This window comes from Macadamia integrifolia, chromosome 2 (genome assembly GCF_013358625.1).
Source record: "Macadamia integrifolia cultivar HAES 741 chromosome 2, SCU_Mint_v3, whole genome shotgun sequence".
Lineage (NCBI taxonomy): Eukaryota > Viridiplantae > Streptophyta > Magnoliopsida > Proteales > Proteaceae > Macadamia > Macadamia integrifolia.
The window spans coordinates 7,916,735-7,934,108 of record NC_056558.1 but is presented as its reverse complement, the minus strand read 5'-3'; the positions used below and the strand labels follow the sequence as shown (position 1 = coordinate 7,934,108).

Sequence of the window (17,374 nt, the reverse complement as noted above, 5' to 3'; positions counted from 1 at the left end):
TCAGAGCAGGTCATTCTTCAAAACGGATCAAGAATTCAAGACAAACTCAATAAAAAAAAATTCCAAACTAGCATATGCTATGTAAGGGTATTAAATGTTTTGGTGTAAAATTTTTAGGTGAAACCAAAATTGAATGATAGTGAAATTCAAATCATTTATAAATGGCTTTATTAATTTTTCTTATTTTTTTATTCAAGTGATTTTTGTTTATTTTAATATTTTTTTTAATTATTGAAATAGATGTAAACTTAACATTTGATAGAATTATAAATTGTTATATATTTTTTCTTAAATTCTGAAAAATACCCGTCTTCTAAACTCTTTTTCTCTCCCTTCCAAAATCCACTGCAACTCTCTCTCTCTCTCTCTCTCTCTCTCTCTCTCTCTCTCTCTACAGTGAGGCAATTAATCAGGTCCACCATGAGTGCCACCGCAATCAAGCACCACCCCTTTTACCATGACATAAACTAGCTCTTGCAAAGCATTAAGTGAAGATAACTCCCCAAATATATGAAGGCACCAAAGAAAGACCAAAATTAACCAACAGATTATACCTCTATAACTCCAAACCTCTCCCTCTCTTCTCACATGAAATGACCTATGTAGTCTCTACCCCCCCTATTTAAAAACTGTTCAATCGCCCCTCATTGATGTGCTCCCTTATGTCACTTGCTTAAAGAACCCTCTCTCTATAATAAATAACAAATCATCATCCTTCAGTTTTAGAGCTAAAAATACTGTGAACCACCCCCACACACTCGGGGAGAGCATGTCGTATTGGTCCTACTTGAAGCCTAATGTTATCTACGTGGCTGAACGAGATTGCAGTTTAGAACATTTTTTTGACGATATTTCCTTTCTTGTTCATCCAAAAGAATAAAAGTTTTTCTTTCTTGATTTATATTTCCTACACCAATACCATTTCTTGTCTGAGTTCTTTTATTCTCACAGAAGCATCTTCACAGCCACTTCACTGGCCTATCTTAACAGGTAAATGGGTTACCAGAGCAAAGAATTCCCCTTAATAAAGGCACAAAAATAGTAATGCAATAAACCATTGAAGTGAGACTTTTTAAACAATCCTAAATTTTCCATCTGAGACAAGGTAGACAGAACATTTAGAGAGTTGTACATTTCAGGTTGACAGAAGTGGGGGAAAATTGTAAGAGGAGAGATGAAGAATACCATTTCTTTATCATCACTAGACCTAAATCTTCACACTGAAAAAACCTACAACTTGTAATACGAAATCCGAATAGCACAGCAACTGGGAAAAAGCTCTGCCCCCGAGAGAACATGGTACATCTACGCTGGTCGGGTAACAATATCAGAGAAGTTCACTCAGCTCTATCATCAATCAAGCAGATCTGACATCGCTGTCTTTTTAAACGGATCTACCTGCGCCAACTGCGCTGCCAATGCTTTATTCGGGAATATGTTGTCTGCCTTCATCCTCTCCCTGAGCCCATAAGCTGGAGTTTTGGCATTAATGTAGGCCTGTAGAAGAGTTTGGTACTGCCGGATCCGACCAACATATCCTGCCAGTTTCAACCTGTGTAACATCTTCTCAGCATTATGGACATCACCCTTTTTGGCATATTGATCCATTATGACCATGTAAGAGTTAAAAAACGGCTTCATCGAGCTCTGCTGAACTGCCTTCTGCAGGATTGAGTCTGCTTTCTCCACTTCCCCAGCCTCCACATAAAGTTTCACAAGCCCATCCCATGTCAAGGGACCAATCCGGCATCCACTATCTGCCATCTGCTTTGCAAGATCTTTCCCTTTGGACAGCATTTTATGGTTTGCATAAACTTTCAATAGTGCGGCATAGTTCTTCGAGTGGAGCTTCTTCCAAGTTTTGCACATCTTGTCAAAGACCGCTTCTGCCTCCTCTATCTTCCCGAGCTTTCCCCAAGCTTCGATGGCAGCTACACACTCCTCAAGCTGGGGATGTGACTCACAAACCTTCCAGACTCTCTTCACATCATCAGCCTTGCCAAGGGATGCATAAAGTGGCAGTAAATTCCTGCAGGCCCCACGATTCTCCCCTAATCCGCATCCCTCCATCTCCTTCAAAACTGCCTCTGCCTTCTCATTGAGGCCACCACTAATATAATGCTTCGCCAGTACAGATTGTGTAAAGATATCAGGTTTAATCTTTTCAGCCTTCATGGTCTCCAGCACCTGCTCCATACCTGTAATATCATTGGACTGCCCTTTCGTGTCTATTAGGAGCCTGTATGTGAATAGAGTTGGCTTGGCATTTTCATTCTCCATCAACAATAGGACATCAGCTATCTTTTTCTTGTCAAACCTCTTGTAGAGAAGGATCAGCTGGTTGCAAGCAAATGTTGTGATTGGAAAGTTAAGGTCCCTCATTTTGTTGAACACTTCCTCTGCTTTCTTCACATTGGTAGCTGTGACACAGTTAGCTAAAAGGGTTCTGTAAATTATTTCACCCCTGAAAGATTCTGGGATCTTCCCAATGTACTGCTCAGCCTTATGGAGGCCACGTACTTTGGCTATCAAATCAAGGCGAGCAGCATAATCTCGCTCAACAAAGTCGAACTGCTTGTTTTTCTCCAACCACTCTGAGAGCTGCAAACCAGAGACGAACAAAATGAACTTCAGAATGAAAATAAAATCCCTATATATAAGAGAAATAGGAATTGATCATTTAAACAAATAGACAAAGTATGCCACAAAGGGACAAAAGTAGAGTCAAGTAGCTACTCAATATATTCTTTATTCGACTTACTGGCCTTTCACAATTGTCATCCTTCATTTTAAAGCTTCTCGATTTAATGACCTTAGTTTAGTGTTAAGATTCATTTTCTCTGCCCACTCTCACCAGGAAAGGGGAAAAAAAACTGCAAGTACAGAATGAGCGAGAGACTCCAACAAGGCCAGAGCACACCCTAAGAAAGCTAGCAAAAGGCCCTAACGTATATCTCTGTCAAGCTAGAAAACTACAAACCAAAAACAGGTCTTGAAACAGAAGAAAAGGGAAAAAATCACACCAAACCAGACCAAAATACTTGCCCCCTATACTCCATATCCCGCATGAGACTCAGATCCTAAGTTCCCATAACAACAATCTTCCCTCCCTCATGACACCATTGCAAATCCCTCTCCATAACCAGTAATTGCCAGACAGCACAGAGATTTGTGCATAGCCTAGTCAGATCTGCCCCTCTCTCAATCCTATTCAATAAGTAGATGTTATTTATCAGAAATCCATTAGAAGCTGAATAGGAACCAAAACCCCAAAAGAACCACTACCAACTGCACTAAAAAAGAATTCCCTGCAGTCCACTCTAACCTACATAACCCCCCCCCCCAATCCTTGGTCAATTCATCTGCCACATAATTAGTTGAAACCTTCTCTTATCACCAACTCCAGTCTCAACTTAAGCGAAAAAAATTTCAGCTTTAATCGAGTATGCTTCATCTATACAACCGGAATATTCTGATGTAGATCGATGGAGGTTGGAGAGAGGAAAAAAAACAGCAACAGCCAGTCCTGAAGCCCCATCGAGAAAGCGCACGCAAGGGGATTTTGAAGTTATTAATAAAAAGAGGGGTTGTACAGCAGCCCCCCATGATTTTGAGTATTGAAGAAAAAGCTTAGCTTCGCTTGTTGCTGCAAGAGACTACAGAACAGTGCATGGCAACGATTCTGTTTCAAATTAGTATTTCTGAGTCATAAATACTTCTTTCTATTTCTATTATTTTGGAGGGATTCTGAGCTTCTAAATACTATATGGTAAAATTTAAAAAAAAAAAAAAATGAGGTATATTTTATACCAAATTAGTTTTCATAATTGGGCAAAAAATTACTCAAATGATCATATTGATTAATTCAACAAATAGGAGTCAAAAGCAGCACTGTTAATCATATATGAAGCAAATTTATGGAAAGCTTGTCGAGAACAGAAGCTGATTTCTTCTTTATATATCGTTTCGTAATGGATATATCTCTCAGTCACTGTGTCAGACAAATGTGATGGAGGGCAGTAAGAGAGAAAAGGGTTATCGGGGGTGGGGTTTGGGATTACCGAAGGGAAGCAACCGACCGAAGGCTCTTCTTGGAGACGGAATCAGCAGCGGGAGTCGGCTCTGATCAAGTGAGAGGCTCGCGATGGCTTCGCAGGTGTGTGGTCCTTTCTCTCTCTCTTCTTCTTCCTCTGCTTCTTCTTTCTTCTTCTCGTCTGTTTTTTTTTACTTTTTTTTCTTCTGCTTCTTCTTTCTTCTTCTTCTTCTGGTCGCCTTCTTCTGTCTTTTTTTTTTTTTTTTTGGATTCTGCTTGCTGTTGTTGATTCTTCGTCGACTTCCTCTTTTTTCTTTTTTTTTTCACTTGCTACTGGCGGAAAGAGAAAGAGGAGGCGGTGGGATTTTGCTGGTTGGGAATCAAAGGGAGGAGAAAAGGGAGGGATTAGGGTTGGAGTTTCAACAGGGTTTTTTTTTTTTTTTTTTTTTTTTTGCTGTTCTCAGTCATGGAAGGACCACAACAGAGAACGGCCAAAACAGAGAACGGGGAAAGGAAGAAGAAAGATGGGGCGGAAGAAGGGGAATGGGATCTTCGCTCTGATACCAATTGATGGAGGGCCGGTAGGCATAGGAAGGAAAATCCCTGAGATGCTCAAGGTTACAGGGAAGAGGAAGAAAGATCGCACTAAGAAAGGGGGGAAAGGAGAATCTCTCACATACGCCCGCAGGCTTCACAAATACTTACTCAATTCATATCTTCTTCAATCTCTAATTACTCCATCGATTACAAGCATATTAAATAGGCAAATAAAAGACTCTAACATGGAAACAAATCCTAAAAGGAAACTAGTTCAAAACGAAAGTAGGAAACCAACTCTAAATATGAAACTAACTCAATCTAATAAACTAAGAAACTAATATCTCCTACGTATCCTACTTGAAATAAAAGATTACATAATATTCCCGACTAAATAAGATTTATTAAAATCCTACTAGACCAAATAACCAAATATGGATCGGCTTCATCTCCGTCTGGATACCCAGATGGGTTTGGATCGGTCCATGGGTGTGCATCTACATCACAACATGTTGCACATAAAACTCTACATACCACAAGGATCCACAAACATCAGACAAAGAAACTGGAACTTCCCAAATCGACAATAAGGAGTTGCAACTTGCAAAATCAAATTCAAATTCAAATCAATAATACCATCAGAAGGAGCAAAACCCATCTCAGATAAATCAAAACTGCCAACAGAAATTAGAAGTATTCTTCTTTCCATTTAATTCATTCTATAGGTCTCACTTAGAATTGATGGAAGACAACTCAAAACCTATGGGCGAGCCTGTGGCACAATGGTTAAGTTGCACTATTGCAACATGTTGTGATGTAGATGCACACCCATGGACCAATCCAAACCCATCTGGGTATCCAGACGGAGATGAAGCCGATCCATATTTGGTTATTTGGTCTAGTAGGATTTTAATAAATCTTATTTAGTCGGGAATATTATGTAATCTTTTATTTCAAGTAGGATACGTAAGAAATATTAGTTTCTTAATCTATTAAATTGAGTTAGTTTCCTATTAAGAGTTGGTTTCCTAGTTTCGTTTTGAACTAGATTCCTTTCAAGATTTGTTTCTATAGAGTCTTTTATTTGCCTATTTAATATGCCTGTAATCGATAGAGTAATTAGAGATTGAAGAAGATATGAATTGAGTAAGTATTTGTGAAGCCTACGGGCGTGTGTGAGAGATTCTCCTTTTCCCCTTTTCTTAGTGCGATCACTCTCCCTCTTCCCTGCAACCCTGAGCATCTCAAGGATTTTCCTTCCTACCCCCACCGACCCTCCATCATGTTGGTCACAGATTCAAAACCTGGAAACCTCTTCTGCGAAGCAGAGGGTAAGGCTATGTACAACTTGCCCCTCCTAGACCTCACAGTAGCGGGAGCCTTGTGCACTGAGTTGCTCTCTTTACAGCTCGAGCACCTATATGGTTTCATTTCCAAAAATTAGAGATGTGGGTAAAACAGTGAAAAAGCGATCCTAAAATGATGATTTGAATCTCTACTTTTGAACAATCAATCATTCAGATTGGGGTGCATGATGTCTTCTCTAGTCTAGGTGACTTCCATTTGACTCTGCTTGAGCACCTAATCGCGGGTAAAGACTAAAGAGTAGAGGCAGAGCAAGGTAGAATAAAATGAATATCCTTCTCCTCAATGAGAAGGAAGAGAAAGGGGAGTAGCAGCAGCGAGGGGAGTAGCCGCGGTGAGATGGTTCTGAGCCCTAGGGTTTTCTCTCTTGGAGGTTTTTTTTTTCTTTTCAATAAGTCCCTTGGAGGTTGAAGACAATAATAAAGAGTAGTGTGCGTGAGTTTTGTCAATTTTACTGGGCTTGGGTTTATAAGAAGTTGTTTCTGTTTTTTGAGAGCTTCCTCCAAATGTTTCTAAATGAAGCCTCTTTTTTTGCCGGTTTGTTTCAAAAAAAAAAAAAAAAAAACTTTTTTGAAACATTGCCACATATGCCCTGAGAGACCAACCAAGGCCATAGGTGAGAAGCCTTGGTCATATCGCCCTTCTACCTTCCCCTTTTTCTCCTATCTTTATTAGTTTTCATTTTGTTAAACCTGCAACAAGGTTCCTACAGTGAGGTATTGAGACATCAATCTACCCTACTGTTGCTGCTGTTTGTTGCTTGAAGAGCACTCCATTGATCCACCCGATGCAGCTGTTATTGAAGACTTCTTTAACCCTGCAGCACTGCCTGTTTGATCTTCTACTGCAGTAAACCTCAAGCCCAACAGACTGGTGTAAATCTTCATTGATCTGCCCCTTCGATAGTACTTTCAGACATATCTAACAGCTGGTTTGTGCTGTGGGCTGTAAGTTATTGTTTTACTTCTGAGTTTCTATTTCCTACTTGGGGCTGTTGTGCCACATCCACCTATCAACCTTGGCTGATTTCTGGAAGTCAAACAGAGCCTACCAGTCCCTCCCCTCAATATGAACCATGGCTCCAACTGAGGTTTTCACTTTCCTTCGGCTGGAACTGCTGGATTGTTTGAACAACTAGTTTGTATTTTGGAGCTTGAACTTGTAACCTATGTTCTGATCTGTAGTTGGTTGGATAATTTACGGGTGTCATATTGTAACTATGTTCCGATCAGTAGTCGGTTAGGATAACTTAAGGGTGTCATATTGTAACCGAGACCTGATATTGATATCAATTTGGGAATATTCTACCCTAGGGTTTGAGAGATATAATTAGTTACAAAACTTGACAGCAACCTGCCATTTACTTTAGACCTGCTGTAGCTGTCAATCCAACCATTGGGTCTTGCTCATCTTCGGAGGAGCTAACATTGTTGTTGTGTCCATACTATCGACCTAATTTTAGGTCCAACATAAGCACTGTCCTATGATTAGTAAACCCTCTATACGGCTGTATAAGTCTCCGACAGTCCTACTTGTGGGTTGGAATCTGAAACCTCTTTTCCATCCTATTCCTTCAACACTTCCCCTGTGGATGATCTAACCACCCCCTACTCTGGTTGAATCCGGGTTCCCCTCAAAGCAGCTATTAAAGTTCAACTTTACAAACCCTATAGGAGGTTGATCCCAGATGACCTGTCTCTTTACATAGGGCATTTTTGGTGAGAGAACAATTTCTATGAAAAATGATGTGTGGAATTAGATGAGGTTATTCCACAAATCACTAATTGGATTCATATGAACAGAAACCATAATGCAGGAGTAGATTACAAGAAACTACCCCAACAGTTTATAACCCCAAGCAAGACAAATAGGACGAGGAAACAAGGAAATAAGACCATCAAATAAATCCCCAAGGGTACAATACCAATATATGAGCAAAACCAGCCCAAAACCCAACCCGATAGGAGAGAGAAAGACCTGCTATAGAGCTGGAGAGAGAGAAGTGCGGCTAGGTCTGTAGGAGTCCGATTGAGGTGCACTCTTGGGCATAGATAGTCCCTAGGGAGGGTACAAAAACCCCCAAAGTTGAGAGGATTCTGACGGCTAGTTGTGAAGTTACAAGCTTTCTTGATTTTCTGACCTAAGAGAGAAAAAACTGAGAAGAACCTTCAAGAACAGCAGTTGAATGCTTCCAACAGTGACTAGGTAAGGATCGTGGGACCCTTATGAGGCATGGAATACCCTGGTTGAAGACCTGGCTAAACAAAGTACAGAAGAGAGAAAGAGAGGAGATCGATCTCTCTCCTATTCCCATTAGGATTGTTGATCGGTTCTGATTTCTGTAGACTTTTATTAGAATCTGAATTAAACCTCTTGAATGTTATAGCAAATAAAATAGAAAAATAAAAATAAAACAAATGGGGGGTTGAGAAGGGTGAAAGAGAATAAAGGAAGTGGCTATCTCAGCCTGGGCTTCTCAACCACAGTTAGCTCAGCTGTTCTAAGCATTTAGTTGCAAACTTTCTTTCATAAATGCAAACTTTCTTTCATTCAAATCTGTTCCATAATGGTACATATGCCTCCCTATTCATAGAGCGAAAGTTTACAATCATATTAAGACTAGGAGCTAGTTTCCAAAGAGGACTAGACACTCCTACACCAACTAGGAATTCACAATAGGACTAGGACTTGACTTTATGAATCCAACATGGAGTAGAACTAACTAACTAATAGTCCATATAGGACTTTACAACCAACTAATGGCCTAATGGGTCTTTTATTGAATTAAATAGCAACTAATTAAACTAATGAATTAAATCCCGTTTTCCTACATTCTACCCATAATTTAGGCCCATTAAAGTGACCCATTTCAAAGAAAACCCCTGGGATCAAAGGCCCAACACATATATAACACAACCCAAGGCTTATTTGCAATAAAATAAGCCCAAGTGACTTATCTACATCAAAACAATTCAAAATTTAATAGTTCTACGATCGTTACCAATATTATGTTTTGGGAATACTATCCCTTTGTACGTTGTATGTATTTTTCACTCATGGATGCCATTATAATGATGTAGGTTAGTTCTTTGAGCTGATTTTTTTTAGACTGTTTTCAATGCTACAATTTTATTCTTCTCAGTAAGTAAATGTTATTCATCTGGAAAAAATAAAAAAATAAATAAAGCAGATAAGAAATAAACCGATCAGAGATAAGAAATATAGAAAGCAGATGCAGATAAATCCAGTTGAAAACGGTATAAATGCCTAGCTTCCGAGAAGATTCAGAAAAGTATGGCAGAATTTCAACCTGGATTAAACAACTCAAACTAAGTTAGTTAATAGAGGAACCACGATGCTGAAATTGTAATTTAAGAATCGAAATTATAAACAAAAATAAGAAAGGAAGAATTGGGATCCACCATCAAACCATGGGTGCTTAAAACACAATTCCTATAATGATTCAACTCCAATAAACATCCTACTTAAAGTAAAAGAAAAACAAAGTCATGCATTGACTCAGTCACTTCTCATTTGGACTTGGACTTAAAACCAAAGTAGGAGTGTAGGACATTTTAAAAGATTAAGCAATGAAGAAACCAAAAGGCTGGCCCACTTGTACAAAAATTATTCCCACGCCTGAACATAATCCAGCCTGCATCACTGGTTAAGTGATAGTTCAGTACTTTAAGTAGATCCACAGACAATTAGTAGACTGCAGACACAGGCAAAAAGTTGTATATCAAACAATTTAGCAAAGGCAATTGACCAGAAATGCCATTTGGGGGAAGGAGAGGATTGAGTGGAATGCCAATCAAATTAGTCTTTCTTCTAAATCAAGTGACATCATATGAACCAAGACTCAATCAGAGTATGCAATACAGGGTTCACAAGCCAAAACGACCAACTCTCCACCCATAATTCGGAAGTTCCAACTATGAACAGCCCACCGCCCACTGCCCAAAAAGGGGAAAACTAAGTCTCCAGCTCCACTTTTTACTCCCTAGACCCAAGACCCAAGACCCAAGACCCCCTCACTTCAACAGTTCAACCTGAAGTATGAAAGCAGTAATTTCCATCTCTAGCACCAGCTACTTAACTGATTACTGATTAAAACACAAGAATGAATAAATACACCCTTAATTGTAGATATTCTCCTACAAGATATGGAGAGGAAAACTATCACAATCTTCACATAGACAAAACTACAGGATGTTCCCAGTTTGGTTTCAGCCCCACCCTTGGCTTTTTAGCTTGTAGCCAATCTCACTCATCTTCAACTAATCCTTGCATATATCCTAGAAAGACTGAAAGACCAGATGCTCCATGGGAATTGAGATGAACCAACACAACATGACCTCTGGGGATAAGAACACAGGCACTTGTAGAGACTTGGATTGAGAAACTGAACTAGTTGACACACACAACCAACACTATATGACCTCTTGGGAGAAGAACACAGATAATTGTAGAGACTTGGATTGAGAAACTGAACTAGCTGACACACACATGCGCACGCGCAAGCGCACGCACACGCACACGCACACGCACAAAAAAAAATTATACCCTTCCACTTACCCATGTGAAAGAATAATCAGATTTCCGAAAAACAAATTGAATAGACAAATATTTATAGCTCTCAACACACTCCTGGCCAAGTCGAGTCTTTCCAAGAGTGTGCATATTATGGTAATCCATCTTTTACCAACTTCAGGTGGCACACATCCATTGCCAATAAAAGGAGTCTAAATGCCATTTTGTATTCACAACCATAGAATCCGATGTTTCATTAAGTCTGAATACCTCACATTCAGAAGGGGAAATAAAATAAATATAAAGACAGACTCAACCACCTAGTTATTATTTGTTTATCTGTTATGCATATTCATATTCCTTATAAGCTACTCACAATCTTCCAACAAATAATTGCAGTCCCCATTATTTCATTCTTTAACCTTTGTAGTCATGCAAAGATCATGTGAACAAATAACTAAATGTGTCACCTTCTTCATGAACCCCTTTGAAAGACAATAAAAATCTTACCATCGCTACCAAAGCATCGCCATGGTAACGACTTGGCGTCTAGGTGGTTTGCTTAGGGCCTAGGCGATTTTCGCCTTATTGCACTGTATGTTATCTTCTGTTTTGGCACTTATTTATGCCAAATATCATTTAAGTAAATGTATATTATTCATAAATAAGCAAATACCCCCTATTTGAATCGATAAATATAGTTTAAAAATCAATCAAATTCCAAAAGGATAAAAAGTCAACCCCCCAGTCCAAGAACAAAAACTGGATTTTTGGTTGTTGGGGCGATTTTTAAATTTCAAACTATGCTGTTTTTCTCAATTCTGAAAATTTCAAAAATCTTATCATGGTAAAACATTGTTAAAAACAAATTCCTATTGAATAATCTTTTGTTTTGATGTCCACAAAATTATTCACTCAGGCATTTTAACAACAATAGCGCACTTTAAAATAAGTTTGACTGGAACATAAATTTGTCATTACAACTCAGATTTAAGTAATCTTAGACTTGCTAGAAAACTGATTTTGTATTGTACCAAATACAAAAAGTCATGTAAAAATAAAATCATTTGACCAGTCAAACTTATTAGAGAACAATAACATTTCTCTAAATATTGATTTTCGATGACTTAATTTTGATTTTTGATGTCTTGACGTGGCTTATTATTAATTTTTTATGACTTGATGTGGCTTAATGATTTTTGAGTATTCATTTTGTTGATTTGTTTTTCTGATGAATATCTTGCATTGGTATGATTCTTTAATATTTATTTACATATAGGTAGAATTATATAATTTTAATATGTTACTTATTCCGAATAAAATGGTTTTATAAAAAAAGAACACTAAAATGTTTTGTTCACCAAGGCGATGCCTTGCAGCCGCCTAATTGCCAAGGCAGTTAGGCAATACCTCAACTCAAACACCTTGGTCACCTTGCAGCCTTGATAACTATGAAACTTACCATGTAAGTAACAATTTTCACCACATCAGATAAGTTGTAGTCACCATCTAAGAACATTAATGCAATTCTAATTCCAAACTAGTGATATCCAGTGGGAGATTAGCTTGCGACAGGATTGCAAGTAAAAAATGAAACCAGATTTCCAAAGAATATTAATAATAGACAATCAAGCATCAGATTCAAGAAAAATTTAGGGCAAAGGCTCTAATTGGATGGGAGAATATAATAACAGAAACCAGGCTTGATCCATCAGATTCTTAGGATTTGAAGTTCCCTACTTGAAGAAGGATTTCCCAAATCTGCGAACCAATAGAAGGTTCAGACGAACCAGATTAGAGATTGATTCTAGTGCCAAATAACAAACCTAATGATAATTAAATATCTGAGATAAGATTTATTAAAAAAAAAATGAAAATCAATTAAACTCAAATCAGACTTGTAGTAGGAAAACAGGAAAGCAATTTCAATTTTGAATTTTGAAATCGTAAGAAGTTTTAGAACAAAAAGCAATTGCTAAGTATGGAAGCAGAATTGAAATCAAATGGTTAAATAAAATTTGAAGTTCCAGAAAAATCCTTGTTGGAGTAGGAATTCAAGATACCAGTAAAAAGACAAGATTTTATGCTGAGAACAAAATCAGAACTAAAAACTGATGTGAAGAGAGAAGAGAAGAGAAGAAATCAAGTTTGGATACCACTCCCATATGCCAAGCTCAACAGCTACAAAACTCTTAAAAAAACTCATTCTTTATTCAAACCATTCTTCATTGATAGTGGGTATATAAAGACCTAAAATTCCTAAATCGACTCATACAAGGACTCTTAACCACTCTCATATACTGACTTAAAGTAAATCGACTCAAAAACTATTATGTATCCTAATCCAACTCAAAAACTTAACCACTAATCTCATGTACTAACTTTATCCCACTTTTTGGACTTATATATTAGGCCCATTACATTAATAAATCCAAAAATAAAAATCCCAAGGCCCCATAGAACCCAAACATGAAAATATAGTCTTCCGAGGCCAAATTAGACACCCTTATCTGCATCAAAAATCTTCAAAACAAATGGCCATAAAGAGGAAAAAATTTCATTGTTAACACTAAAAACTTATTACAGGATTACAGTGTGCTTTCTGAGAATGTTATCATATACCAATACACAAGAGCACAAATTAATTCTAGTATTAACACAGCCTAAATTTGAAATAATTTGAAGAAAAAGTTGTAACTACGACACTACCCAAGAGCCTAGGGTATCCACCCTAATCTGTGTATTAGGAATCCACCTAATACATAGAAGAGAATCCATCTTCAATTGGGGAAATCACCATCCCAAGCATCCACACAACAATAACAAACTGGATATTTTATCATTTCAATAATAAATTTCATGACCCCTAGCCTCTATAATCTTCTTAACCACCACTCTAAAGAGAAAGTTAAACCTCAAATTCAACTCATAAGTCATTAAAATCTATGACAGTGAATAGAAACTCATATTGATAAGGGTTTCTTCATTCCACAAGGGCACAGAGATAGAAACTAAAAAAGACTTCATATTCCTAATCTTATTAGGAAATATAAAAGGGAAGCAAAAATAAAATAGAAAGTACACTCTGGGCACACCTTAAATTAAACAAACTAACATTCCTATTTCCTACGAGGCCCATCAAAGAATTCCTTATAATCAAAACTGTTGGACTACAAGCCCAACATATGTTTAGCCTATCCCAGTACTCATTGTGACTACAATAAACTTGTTTCCGCCACTTTCCTGCATCAAGTATACTAAACATTTCATAAAAATATAAGTTACACTCTATTGTAGATGCTCTACATTGTGTAATAAAGGGTAAAAATATCACAAGGAAATCTAGAAAAGTTAAATGAAACCTAAATGACAATCACCACTTACAAATTGATGGAACACAACAACTTGAAAGGAATTATATCAAGATTTCAACAAATGCAAATCGAGAACCTCTGAGCCAGACAGCTGAGACTGAAAAGTGGATCCTGTCTAGGACTCTTCACATTAGTAGGGATGAAGTAGTCATAGCACTAACGAAAAGTTTGGTCCCCTGTTGAGGGCACAACTATCAAAAATCATTACCTAGAAAAAGAAGGGTCACGAATCAGAATTTTTTGGGAACATTTTATTTCTTTTACAATATAAAAATCTAATATAATATCCCATACTTTAACATAGGCACAGTTACTCCCATTTTCTCAGTTTTAAATATGGCAGACCAAACTTCCTCAATTGATGTATGACCTAAGCATCAAACACATGCAGAAAGACGGAATAAGAGATCTGAATACTCACTAGAAATGAGAATAATAGTTAAAAAGAATGTCCCAATGAAAAACTAAAAATTTAGAGTAACTGCAGAACGTAATAAATTGTGGATGATGCATTTGATCCTAAAATTAGAAGCCAGGCAACTTCTCATGCTATAGCATAGACATATTGCCAAAAAATTTACAGTCCATCCCCATTAACCACTCAGTGCATCTATCTATCAATAGAATATATGTACATATATCTGCGTATAGCAACTCATCCAGGAAGATAAAAAGTGACCTGGACAGTCTAGGGTAAACATAACTCTCTCTTTCTTTCCTCTTATATAAAATCCTATAGCAGCCATTGAGAAAAACAATTGGCAAACAATTTATAGATTCATAAAGACGAGGATCAATTCGAGAGGCAATTCCTGTAAAACTATCCATGTCAAAGAAGGATCAAGTAGAACATACCTGCAACGCCTTTCCAAACATCTTGCGCTTCCGAAAATTAAGCATGCAAACTGATATCTCAGCCCGACCCAATGGATTCCCTTCTGCAACCCACCTATCAAGGGCACTTTCTACATGAGGAGCATTCATAAGTGCCCTGAATAAACCCTGGGGAAACCTTTTCTTCTTTGACTCCTGATCAGTTTCACCAGCCTCTGCATCAGAGTCAAGCTCAATCTGAGAGGCTTCAGCTAAACTCTCTTCAGAATCAACATCCGATAGCTCTGGCCCAGACACTAACTCCTCATCAATTTCCTCCCCTGTGTTGGCCTCCTCAATGGAATCCACGCTAGCCGGTGCTTCAAGTTCAGAAAATCCATCTTCCAAGTCTTCTTCATCCCCACTACTCTTTGCACCAGCTTGAGAAGAGAGACTACGACTCCCTGGATGAAGGTACACATGAATAGATGGCGAATGATAAAGCCTCTTAGGAAGAAGACCCCCACCAGCTACCAATTCAGTAGGCTCAATGGTACCCACTGCATTCTCTATATAATCACTTTGTACAATGAATTTAGAGCAACAAGCTCGAATGGCCCCTACATGGCATCCTTGACTCCTGAGATTGTAAGAAAGTTTAAAATTAGATTGACTAAATTTCCACATATCTGCAACAATTCTACCCTTAAACCATCAGGGATAGAGAGAGAGCATCTAAAGACGGCTAATCCTCCTTAAAATGAAAAATACAATAAAATACCAAATCATAACTAGAACTCATTGGAATATATAAAGGGTCACGTATAAGAGACAGAAATTGCAATTATCTAGAACACTGATGAACCAGAAGAAAAATGGATTTCATCAATTATTCATTTATAGAAGAAGATAGAAACCGACAAACAGAACAAGAAATGAAGCTAAAAACATTACCTCAGAGGATTAGCAGCTCTGCCAAGTGCCCACATGACGAGCACTCAACTGTATCTGACAAGAAATCGAGAACCCAAGAACCCTAAGCCCCTCGGACACTAGAGGTCAACGATGATACTCGTCTGTTCTCACTGGTGTGCAGGCAGCGAATTCATCTATGGATGAAAACCTTAAACCCTAAACGGATAAAAGCCTAAAACCCTAAAGAGCCAAAACACTATAAAAATCGCAAATTCTCGATCGGCCACGTTGGAGGTTTTTTCTTACAACATTTCTATTCATATTTTATTAGTGAGAGGTTCTCCGTCCGGGAGCGTGACCTTCATTCCCAAAATAAAGGACAGGGGTATCTTTTCACATAAGAATGAGAGAGACATGAGAGCCATTGAGAAATAATTTTGGGTAAGGAGATGTTAACCCAATTGGTTAGGGATTGTTTACCAAAAACCCCAATGGGCTAGGGATCATTACCTGGTTGATTGGCTACTCCTGCTACTACAGTGACTAACCAAGAGATGTACATAGGCATCCAACCAAGGGGTAGGGTGGTCTTTTTATCATCTCCTGTGCCTAGGCCTAGAGGTGCGTGGCTTTGTAGCATTCTTTTCCCAAAACCCAACTTAAAATTGTCTTGGAATGCAACCTCCGCCGACTCTTTTTGGAAAGGTTTCTCCATTAAACCCAATTTAAAGTTTGTTAATAAAGTTAAGGGCAAGACTTTACTGCCTAGTCGCATGGCCTCTACACCAGCGTGTGATCAATGAGAACATACATTAGGCCATCAACACAAATAAAAATTTTTATTTCACAAGGGGTTGGGCACGAGTTTCACATGCTTGTCTGAACATTAAGGACACTCGACCAAACATCTTTCTTTATCCTTTAAATTAATTTACATTATATTTTAGAAATCAAGATGATCTTCATAATGAAGAAGTTCAATTGGTTAGAAGGTTTAGAACATGTTGTGAGAATGATTAGACCTAATAATTATAACCAAGGTCCCTAAGTCAAGAAAAATGTCTAATGCTGTAGATGTGATAAATTTGGACATGTGGCTGAGAGTAGTTCCACTAAAAAAAAAAAAGCAAGCGAGAAAATTGTAACGCCACCCCCTTAACTTTGGTATTTATTCAATGTCACCCTCTGTACTTTTTGAAATAACAAAGACACCACCTATTAATTTAAAAAATATCAAATCCCTCCCTGCAGTTAGCCATCCCTATTAAGTAGAATATCTATTAGTTATTTTGTTAAATGTCCAAAACACCCTCACTTAAGGTGAGTTGACCATCTTACCCTCAGCAAATCTCAACCCCTCTCTGCAAATCCCTCCGTTCTCTCTTGATCTAGGGTTGGGTTTTCCATTCTCACCGTCGTCGTAGTCTCCGGGAATAAGAGTTTTCAGGTGGTGTGGCGGTGGAAGCGTTCGAAGAGTTATCCTTATCATTTGGTGGTATTTCCAGATGATGGTTGCAGTGAGAAGAGTTTTTTTCACCATGAATGGTAATGGATACAACATAATGGAGCCTGAGTATATATGGAGACATCATAGACACGAGACAAGAGATAATCAGTGTAGTTATGTTGTTGTTAAACACATCAAAGCTCCTGTTCCTCTCGTAAGATCTCCTCTCTTTCGATCGATCAATACCTCTTTAGTCTTTAACAAATCTTGGTTGTTCTCGATATGTTTGCTTTTGTGTTTCTGTCAAGGTTTCAATTGTGATTTCTTGATGCTTCAGGATGTTCACTGTTGCTGATT

General features: G+C 38.0%; 1 protein-coding gene across 1 annotated transcript; it reads right to left on the bottom strand.

Annotated features, from left to right (window-relative positions):
• Positions 1-1,025: 1,025 nt before the first annotated feature.
• LOC122069447 (pentatricopeptide repeat-containing protein At1g80270, mitochondrial-like) lies at positions 1,026-15,939 on the bottom strand. The gene is made up of 3 exons (XM_042633464.1): positions 15,610-15,939; positions 14,698-15,295; positions 1,026-2,601 (listed from the first exon to the last, which is right to left on the bottom strand). Exons 1-3 carry the CDS (start codon positions 15,642-15,644, stop codon positions 1,354-1,356), a joined length of 1,881 nt encoding a protein of 626 aa, XP_042489398.1. The 5' UTR covers positions 15,645-15,939; the 3' UTR covers positions 1,026-1,353.
• Positions 15,940-17,374: the final 1,435 nt, after the last annotated feature.

Coding starts and splice junctions, on each gene's coding strand:
- LOC122069447 (XM_042633464.1), bottom strand. CDS start 15,644: ATGTGGGCACTTGGCAGAGCTGCTAATCCTCTGAG. Junction 15,296..15,609: donor AGAGCTGCTAATCCTCTGAG/GTAATGTTTTTA, acceptor TTACAATCTCAG/GAGTCAAGGATGCCATGTAG. Junction 2,602..14,697: donor TGTTTGGAAAGGCGTTGCAG/GTATGTTCTACT, acceptor TCTGGTTTGCAG/CTCTCAGAGTGGTTGGAGAA.